Source organism: Osmerus eperlanus, chromosome 5, assembly GCF_963692335.1.
Source record: "Osmerus eperlanus chromosome 5, fOsmEpe2.1, whole genome shotgun sequence".
Taxonomy (NCBI): domain Eukaryota; kingdom Metazoa; phylum Chordata; class Actinopteri; order Osmeriformes; family Osmeridae; genus Osmerus; species Osmerus eperlanus.
In genome coordinates, this window is record NC_085022.1 from 11,746,539 (window position 1) to 11,756,779 (window position 10,241).

The 10,241-nt window shown below is 40.8% G+C and overlaps 1 protein-coding gene across 1 annotated transcript; it reads right to left on the reverse strand.

The window, feature by feature from the left end:
- Window positions 1-5,932: 5,932 nt before the first annotated feature.
- Window positions 5,933-9,745, reverse strand: gnrhr4 (gonadotropin releasing hormone receptor 4). The gene is made up of 4 exons (XM_062461640.1): window positions 9,425-9,745; window positions 8,343-8,961; window positions 6,638-6,842; window positions 5,933-6,454 (listed from the first exon to the last, which is right to left on the reverse strand). Exons 2-4 carry the CDS (start codon window positions 8,853-8,855, stop codon window positions 5,940-5,942), a joined length of 1,233 nt encoding a protein of 410 aa, XP_062317624.1. The 5' UTR covers window positions 8,856-8,961; window positions 9,425-9,745; the 3' UTR covers window positions 5,933-5,939.
- Between the last annotated feature and the right edge of the window lie 496 nt (window positions 9,746-10,241).

Sequence of the window (10,241 nt, forward strand, 5' to 3'; positions counted from 1 at the left end):
TACCCCTGGAACAGGTTCGATGAAGGGCACAGGCCAATATTGGGCACCCGGTAAAGCTAGGGTCTTTATAGTAGGGTGAAAAACCACGTGGCAAGGGGCACACAGCAAAGGTTCACCGGTCAATCCCGCACACAAGATTTAAAGGAATCATATAGCTACTCGGTAACACAGATAGCACTCCACACTTCAACGCTCACACGTGCATACAGGGACCCCCCCAAGCCTCTACCTGCACCTCCCATAGAGCACACCCCCAACACTACCCCCTGTCCAGGCAAGCAGACGGACATACAGACAAATAGAAAAAACGTCGGGGTCCCTCCCGACCGAACAAAAAGTACACACAACTCAGAAAAAAACTGTCCAACCTAGAGACTGGATTAGTCAAGCTGCACCACCCGTCCTCGAGTGGCTGAAGTTGTTCATGTGATGTGGTTTCCCCCGCCTGGGTGACGTCACTCCTCGGGGTCCCCCCGAGAACGCCAGGAGGTGGATTCCGAACTGCTTCGACCCTGTCAAAGGCAAACAAACGGTGAATCCTCAAAGGCCCACACACACAGCAACCAGTTCACGCGGTAATGGATGTTGGAGTCACTGTTCCTTTCTCTTATATTTGAAAGCGCAGGACAATCTCGCTCGTCCGATGTCTCCGCTCCCCTTCCCCAGGGATTCGAATAGTAGACAGCAGGGGCGTAGCCACGTGGTGGCCAGGGGGGGCCACGGCCACCATTGGTCAGAGAATGGCCACCCTGCCCCCCCCCCCCCCCCAACCTCACAACTTTTTTTTTTTCTTTTTAACCTTCCTGGACAGAAACGGTATCAAGCTGAAATAAATTTGTATTTTTTTAATAAAGTCGTCTTATATTGGCATTTGTCACTTATGCTTAGGGATGCGTATTGATACGATTTTAACGATTCCGACTCCTTATCAATCGATAGCTTATCGATTCGATTCCTTATCGATTCTCTTATCGATGTTCCCCTCTACAGCCATAGGTCTGTGCGTCCTGCACCCCCCCACACACACACTCAACAAATTTCTCAAACTGGCTTTGACTGGCTCTGAAATGAGCTAATACCTACCACCTCTAGGCCTCTTCAGGCCTCTGTTTTCAAAACAAAATCTAGTCGGAGATAGAAACTTTCAGTTTCCTTGTGTTCAAGCTTATATTACTCAACACCAGTAGGACTTACAGGGGTCCTAACAACAGGGGAAATAACTTCAGTGTCACCTTTCAAAAGAGACCATTTACATGCATGTACTCCAAATGGTTCAACAACAGCTTTCAATGTACTTTGGGTATGTTGTTCAGGCGTTTTCAGGCACATTTAACAGGACTATTAAAAGGTTAAACAATTAAAATGCTAAGTTTATTAATGGATTAAAAATCGATATGCTCAGTTTAATAATGCGACACGCTAACGTTTGCTGATAACACACGCCGCCCCGATAACGTGAAATGATCAATAAGATCAATACTAATGGGAGACGAATGCAGGAGCTAAAATGTATGCTTCAAACGACGGGACAAAAGATAACTAGATCGACTACACACAATAAAGGCAAATTGCTTCACACAGTAACAAGTGGTTGTGATCACTTTTGAGCAGTTTTGCTCTACCTTAGATAGTTAGAGATGAAGCGCGAACGTTAGCTGCGCTGCTGCATGCATCGAACACATGACGTTCCAGTAGTTCATTCCATGCTCTGTGTTCAAATGCTTTTTCATAATGTAGTATTTCCTCCCTTCGACGAAATATACTTTTTACACGCGTTATAAGTGGCGTTGTTGTCATTTTGTCGTGTGAAATACAACCAAACTTTAGAACGCTTCCTAGTTGCCATGTTTGCTGCAGTCTGTCTATGCGCAAACTTTTATAGTTTATTCAGACAGACGTTCGCGTGTCCCATTATTAAACTGAGCATATCGATTTTTAATCCATTATTAAACTTAACATTTTAATTGTTTAACGGCACAGAGAATCGTTAACAGAATCGTTAAGGAATTTTGCTAACGATTCCAAGGAATTGATTCACTGGGAACCGGTTCTAAACAAGAACCGGTTCTCGATACCCATCCCTACTTATGCTACAAGCCCCATATTCGCAACATGTTGGGCCACGCCCCCATCAACAGCGCAAGACACAAACCAATGTACCTGCATTCTGACAGCGCTTCAATGGAGACTAGCAGCTAACCACTGGATACCGTTAGAAAACTGCTGCTCTGAGTGATGCAGTGTGTGAGTTTCAAAATAGTAGTTTTTGACAATCAAGTGCCACCCCAAATAAAAGACTGGCCAGAGCTGGCCCCCCCAGAAATAATGTCCTGGCTACGCCCCTGGTAGACAGCGTAGACCCCGTAACAGCAGCAGTACGGGAATGGGCTCGTATTGCGGAGGAAAGCGTCTGTCGATCTCGGAATCCTTTGTTCGGGTCCCCCCCATCTCGCCACTGTAAGTCTTGTATCCAGTTCAATTGGGGCTCCACCAATCTGTGTTGGCCACTCAATCTCGCTGAAGGCCTGCAGCGATGTCCTATTAATTAGTCCTTGCACGGCAATCAGCGGAGTGTCTATTCGTGAGCGGATGAAAGAGCAGAGCAGCAGAAAGCACGGACCTGTGCTGGGTATTGTACAGTTCGCCCCACAACACAAACATTCCCATCCCCATCACAGAATATACACATGCATAAGCCATCCCTTAAAAACAAGACACAGAGCCCACATGACATAAACTACTACAGCAATACATTTACATTCTACGTTTACATTTAGTCATTTAGCAGACGCTCTTATCCAGAGCGACTTAAAGTAAGTACAGGGACATTCCCCCGAGGCAAGTATGTTGAAGTGCCTTGCCCAAGGACACAACGTCATTGCACGGCCGGAAATCAAACCGGCAACCTTCTGATACCCTACCCGCTCAGCCATCTGACTCATCTCCTTATATAAGGACAAACTAAGCCATGAATTCCATGGAATTGTCTGTAGACCTACGAGACAGGATTGTATCGAGGCACAGATCTGGGGAAGGGTACAGAAAACATTCTGCAGCATTGAAGGTCCCAATGAGCACAGTGACCAACATCATTCGTAAATGGAAGAAGTTTGGAACCACCAGGACTCTTCCTAGAGTTGGCTGCCCGGCCAAACTGAGCGATCGGGGGAGAAGTGCCTCAGTCAGGGAGGTGACCAAGAACCCGATGGTCACTGACAGAGCTCCAGCGTTTCTATGTGAAGAGAGAAAAACCTTCCAGAAGGACAACCATCTTTGCAGCACTCCACTAATCAGGCCTGTATGGTAGAGTGGCCAAATGGAAGCCACTCCCCAGCAAAAGGCACATGACAGCCCGTCTGGAGTTTGCCAAAAGGCACCTGAAGGACTCTCAGACCATGAGCAACTAAGTTCTCTGGTCTGATGAAACAAACATTGAACTCTTTGGCCTGAATGCCAATCCCTCGAAACTGAGGGGTAAGGGCTATATAGCCCTATGAAATGAGACACCACTTGGTTACGGTTACGTATATCGATGTCTCCAAAGCAAGTAGTGTTATGCACTGATATCAAACGAAATTTGCTGCTAATGGAGTTTATTTAAAACTGTAGACATGCATGGAGTCAATTCAAGGCTAATCAGAGAAATGCAGGAATGTTGTGTAAATCAGCAATGTAACGTTAGCGTAGCAAACTAGCAATTTTTCTTAATATTTCAATTAAGAACATGGTTGCAAATACATATGTGCAGGACTGTGTAGAGCACAAAACAAGACTGTCGTAATTTTTTAATCAATTATTTAAGCTGAAAATATTACATTTATGGGACTCTGGATGATCTGGCCGCCATTGTTGCAGGTTGCGCAGTATTCACATACCCCTTGGTTTCAAGTAAGCTCCTGAAAACACTTGGTTTCAAGGGGTATATACCCCTTAACCCATCCCCTCGATCAAAAAGGGGTAGGGGTATGACAGAGAATTGGGATTCGGCCTAGGTGTGCCAAGCTTGTAGCATCATGCTCAAAAATACTTGAGGCTTTAATTGCTGCCAAAGGTGCTTCAACAAAGTATTGAGCAAGGGCTGTGAAAACTTATGTACATGTTATATTTTCATTCTTAATTTTTGCAAATCTATTAAAAACTCTTTTTCACTTATTATCATTCTGAGTATTGTGTGTAGAATTTTGAGATTATTTTTTATTGAATCCATTTTGGAATAAAAATAAGGCTGTAACATAATGTGGAAAAAGTGAAGTGCTGTGAATACTTTCCAGATGCACTGTATGTCTTAGGGAACTGTTATCTTTTATTGAAGTAAGCTCCTGTGTCCTACTCCTCACTGTCTGTCAACAAGGTACTGCTGTCTGAATTGACCAAGAGAGTAGATTATTTAGAATATGTCAGTCTTACACAGAAAACCAGCGTTGGTAGTGGAGATAGATACAGTACTACCATAAATAAAGATGCCAACTGTAGGCAACTGTTCTCCCCACAATTTTGTAAAACTGTCTTTGTTTTATAGGGTTTATATTAACTGGCTCCATGACCATACATTGTAATTTACAGTGAATTGAAATTTGACAGCCTAATTCTGTGGCTTTATTGGTGATCAGTCTTTCTGAGCAGTTTGTGATCTGATACTACTGTTCCACACACATGAGGACAATGAGATCATTTGCTCTATTTCTCAAATACTCAAATAAATTTTCAGTGGTCAAAACAGTGAAAAGGCAGAAAGGGCAGTTTTTTTTTTATATCACTACATATTTCCATGCAAACACATATTGTTTCCTTAATTTACTAATTCAAACACAAACATTACTATACTGTACATCCATGCGTTTTAACGTTCAATGTGTCAAAATAAACCTTAAATTCAATCCAAGCACAAATACAACATGATTTCCTCTAATGACAAGTGAATTGGATTTTACAGTTGATCTGTCTCCAATTGGATGTCTCAACACACTATTCAGTCATTTACCTGAGGCCATAGACATTAACAATGATCATGAATACATCACCAAAGCACCAATATTTTAGAATGTTGCTACATTCACAAAAATATTTGTCAGAATGGATTCTGACAATCTCATAACATTGGTTTCATTGTTCATTCAACAAACTTTTTATTTCACATTTACCTATTTATATGCAATTATTCACAGGGCACAAAAAAACATAATTATTTGGATGACCCTCACGGAGTGGATTTATTATGCTTACGTAAAATAGGCATACATTTGCAAGGCTGCTCAAGTTTACCAGCCTTTGGAATTATTTGAATATTTCTGTTCAAACATTTCTGAGATTATGATTGAAAGTAAAGGAATCTAGGTCCAGATACTTGAGGTACAAAAATACGACGTTAATATAAAGCTTTACCTTGGGGAATTTAGACTGCTTAGGGGTGACCTATATTGTTATTTTTTGGATATTTTAGAGTGGAACCTTGTCTTTTCAAATAGCCTGGTGCAAGGCTCTCACAGCTCTCACATTTAATTCAACAGTACATTTTGCCATTGCTTTCAGTTCTTCCATTTTATGTCAGTGGCGACAATTATGTTTGATAAGAAAAATTTCAAGATGCTAAAAAGCTAGTGGATGTTTTGAAATGTTTTCATATGAATGAAATGTGATATTTGCTCATAATCTCATATTTGAATATCATCTTTGTCGGAGACCTGCAAAAGCTTGATATTCCCGCTGGTGGAAATTGTTTTCCTTGGACACTTTCATATAATCTTGCATTTTGGTGCTTGCTGTAACAATTTCAAATGTCTTCTTGCTGCACAAAAAACATTGGTATTGTACCCATTGTTATGGAACAGTGAAAAATTCCATTGTAAACCTTTGTATTGTGTTTCCATGTAACTGATCTTAGTCTCCACCTCTGAAATTTGAAGTGAAGCGATGCTCTTGACAAGAAGTCATTGGCTCCATTATATCATGCTTACAGGGCTAACCTGCCTGAGTCTGGAGTCCCCTTCTCCAGTGTTGCTTACTGTAAGATAATTGCTATAGCGGCACGCTGTCTTGGTTTGTTCCACCTCTATGGTGTGGCCACTGCTCAACACCTGGTTTTTATGTGAGAGTCGTGTCATGCGGACGGATGAGCACCTGAACGATCCAGTTAGTGTTGTGTTGTTTTCAGACTCAGCGACATTTTCACAATGACGTTTGAGGCCGTGCCGGAAATGGATGGTGAATAGCCCATAAGTGATGGGGTCCAAGCAGGCATTGAAAAGACCAAAGATAAAGAGCATATGAGTCAGTGAGTGGGAGACAGTCTCCTCCAGATCATCAGGGAAGAACCAATACCACAGACCCAGTAGGTAGTATGGGGTCCAGCAGACAATGAAGGATGTCACAATAACTATACTCATTTTTAAAGTTCTCATTCGTGCTTTTGGGATGTTGTTATTGGACCGACGTAGATGCACCTCCATAGATGACACTGAAATAAAGACATTTATTATTTCTGAGAATGACATATTGAAAAAATGATTGCCTTTTCAGTAAGATACGCAATTCTAAATAGTCGGACTACTATTTCTCGACTGTGCCGTTACATTTAAAATGACAACCACCACACTATACTGACAGTAAGAGGTACGTGGGGAGATGTAATATGACTCACTCTTTCCTCGACTCATGCGACTGGATATTTCCACCAGGATCCGTGAGTAGCAGAAGATCATGATGACCAGAGGGAGCAGGAAGAGACATACAAAAGTAAACATGTTGTAAAGGGTCTCCTGCCAGTGGTTGGCAAAGCTTCCTCGGGTGGTGCACTGGGTGAAGTTCTCTGGCACTGTGATCGTCACGTTGTGGAACAGAAACATCTGCATGAGAACACAGTCGTCATTTTACTTCCATATCCCTCTCACGATCCCTCTTTAAATAAAAATAAATGCAGTGTATTCAGAGACATCCATGATATCATAAAGTGTTTTTCTTCAAGTTTCAGCCTGAATGAACTGCACAGCCAAAGCAATATCATTAGTCCCCACCACCTATGTGATTTTATTCCTATTCTGTGAAGGAACCTTGGCCAATAAATCCCTCAGTGACAGAGCATTTAAATCTATTTTAAACAGAACAATGATAGATCTTTTGAAAGCAATAATACAGCATCTGTTTTACTTTGATAAAGTAGCAAAAATGTACTGTACAAAGGATTCTACACAGTGCAGATTTGGACATCGTAATCCATGTGTAAATCTTTCTTTTACATTAGCTCATGACAAGCATTACTGGAAACTTTCTTGAAAGCTTTTCACTCGTCACTGAGGATCACTAGCACGTCATGATTCATAGGTTTGTTTTCATATCATCAGAATTTGTTCTAAATCCATCTGTAATTACATGGTTTGATGTGAAGAATGAGAAGTAATTAAGTGGAACTTTAAAAGTTTTTTCATGAATGTGTCATGGAGCAGAGTAGAGCAAGCTATGTACAACGAGACAAATCCACAATTGAGTCTGTTAAATTATATAGATTGCAAAAGAAAATCCAGCGTTAATTAAACATGAAGAAAGACACAAGTCTAGTTGATTGGTAATGGCTTAATTGCAATTAAGAAGCAGTCATAATTTCTGCTACCTGGTTTTTCAGTAGGCTTGCAGACTAGAGAAAATGTAATCATTTCCGTACCCTGAAAGGTCAGACAGCTTTCATGTGCAGACTAAAATTTGAGTAGTCTATTTAAATTCATTTCAGAGTCAAGATCCACACATTTAGTTTTTTCACAATCATTGGTTTAAAGGTTACACAGTCAGTCTAAACACTGGTCATTAATTGTAATACTTGTCTCTAAATAGAAAAAATGCATTCCCTCAAGAAAGCATATCCTTTTGTCCTGAATTTGTCATAATTAGGTTTCCAACTTGAAAAGCAATGGCTTACACACAAAAGAGCTCTGTTCTTGTGTAGTCAAGGAACATTGTAGAATACTCCATAGCATGGTGTCTGTATTTTGCAATTGCATCCCTTAGTGTGTCCAGTTATCTTGCGATTACCTCCAGTTTACACATTAAAATGTGGTGGGTTTCATTACACGCCATAGATTGCAGTATGTATTGGTAAATGTTCAATCGTAATTGGGACCAAACAATTGTGCTTTATATAAATGTCCACTCAATGTAGCTTCAAATTCTACCTGTAACTAAATATAAGAACTGACATTAGATGTGTCTGCATTATGTTTTGACATTGTTAGCCCTGATTTGCATAATTTATCTGAATATTACCTAAACAGCTGTGGGTTGTAATGTAATAGGAATGTGCTTATCTTTGATTGGGTATTTACTGTAAAGAACACTAAATCCCTGCAGAACCTTACCTGTGGAACAGAGAGAATCACACTCATCATCCAAGCCACAGTCAACATGACTTTGCTTCTCTTTTTGGCCTCACTGATGCCTAACGGGTTGAGGATAGCAGACTGTCGGTCCAAGCTAATGACGACAGTTACAAAAGCACAGGAGTACATTGCAACAAGTTTTAAGAACATCATCAGTCTACAGGCAATGTCCCCTGCCTGCCACTGAACTGTGATGTTCCAGAAAGCGTCAACAGGCATTACGATGAACGTCACTAACAGGTCTGCAACAGTGAGGTTGATTATAAGTATCCTGACATGAGATTTGCGCTTGCCGTCTGTGCTGGCTGCCCACAGGACAACAAGGTTGCAGACAGCTGACAAAATACATAGAGCAAAGGTAATGATCACTCTGACTTTCGCAGCGGTGGAGAAGGTGGGAAGCTGGAGCGTGTCTCCGGTTGTACTCTTGTTGCAAATGGGTGTATCACAGCTGCCATTCTGTGTGTGTTCCATCATTTGATAAAACATCATGGTTTTAGTATGGGCGGTCAGTCATATCCGGGGGGGAAACAACACAGAATGGATTTGGTTGTTCTTCTCCATTAATTAATTCTTCAGAACACTGGAGACTGTTACACTGTTGGAACAATCAAAATGTTCAAAATCAAAAATACAGAGCATTTGGTAGTTTCCATTTGAAAACACACAAATCGACTTAAGATGCATTAACTATAATGCATTGGTAGGCTACTAAAAGATACATTGAAACTCTAGAATCTCTCTTCATGCGGTAGCGATCTAGGCGCTTAGTTCACCCCCCCCCCCCCCCCTGTGATTATATTGGAAACCTAATTCTCAGTATAAACGAAAAACATTATTTTATTGGATTAAAATGTGTGGGCTATTATTGGTATAGAAGTTGTTACACAAACACATGTTCATTATATTCAAATGTTGTTTTTTTCATGCAGGAATTACATATTGTACTAAAATGATATGTAGCTTCATACCTCTCCTGCTTACATAAGCACCACATGAAATTAGTAGGCTATACATCCTATGATTCTGAATATAAAAACAGAACGTTTAAAAAGTCGTACCTGATCTGCAACAGTATTGAATTACTCTCCACATATGATGACCTTGATAATAAACCTTGTGCTTTTTCATGTGGTCATTGTGATATTGCGTTTCGTTCTTAATGACTCGTAGAATATCAACGTGTAAAAGAAAGATTAAATATACCCAGAGTCCATCAAAAAGCACCTGTTTGTCCCTCATGAGCTGTGTAGCGTAGCCTACTTTGAAAAAAGAAAATCGACACTATTAAACAGTCTTTGGTCGTTGTAGGTTTTTAATCCATTTAGAACAAGAAACTTTGTGATCCTGTGATCTTAGTTGTTAGTCGACAACAGTCTTGAATGTTGCGTCTTGCAATTGCTGAATATTAAACGGAATATATTCCGTTTAATAAAAAAAACTCAGAAGACGATGGCAATTGGAGCGGATTTAATAAGTAGCCGAGAACTCCCATGCTAATATGAAGTCCCCATTCCGTGTCAGTCCCTTTGATAAGGCAGTTTACAGCAAACTGCGAACGTAGAGCACCGTCCACAGTCCAACATTTGGAAGGAGAAATATGGGAATTAACGCACACATCATTCAAATAACTCTCCCTTCGGTCACCGTTGCAACAGCTGTCACCTGCTCTTAAAAATATTTTTTTCTCATCTTCAAAATGACTAGCTGTCTTCCTGCGCCATCAACTACCTTCAGAAACCAACCTTTAAACGGGTTGCCTTGGAGACTTGAGTATAGAGCTTCTGTCAGCCAGTGGCAAACTTCAGTTTATGCGAGGGACATATATAGCACATTCTTATGCTCTGAAATGTTTCCACAAGGCTATCTCTGCATTCA

What these genes read in the sequence shown, in the direction of transcription:
- gnrhr4 (XM_062461640.1), bottom strand. Translation starts at nt 8,855, where the DNA reads ATGATGTTTTATCAAATGATGGAACACACACAGAATGGCAGCTGTGAT. An exon ending in TGATTCTCTCTGTTCCACAG is followed by an intron (nt 6,843 to 8,342) that starts GTAAGGTTCTGC and finishes GTTCTCATGCAG; the next exon opens with ATGTTTCTGTTCCACAACGT. An exon ending in TCGCATGAGTCGAGGAAAGA is followed by an intron (nt 6,455 to 6,637) that starts GTGAGTCATATT and finishes TCTTTATTTCAG; the next exon opens with TGTCATCTATGGAGGTGCAT.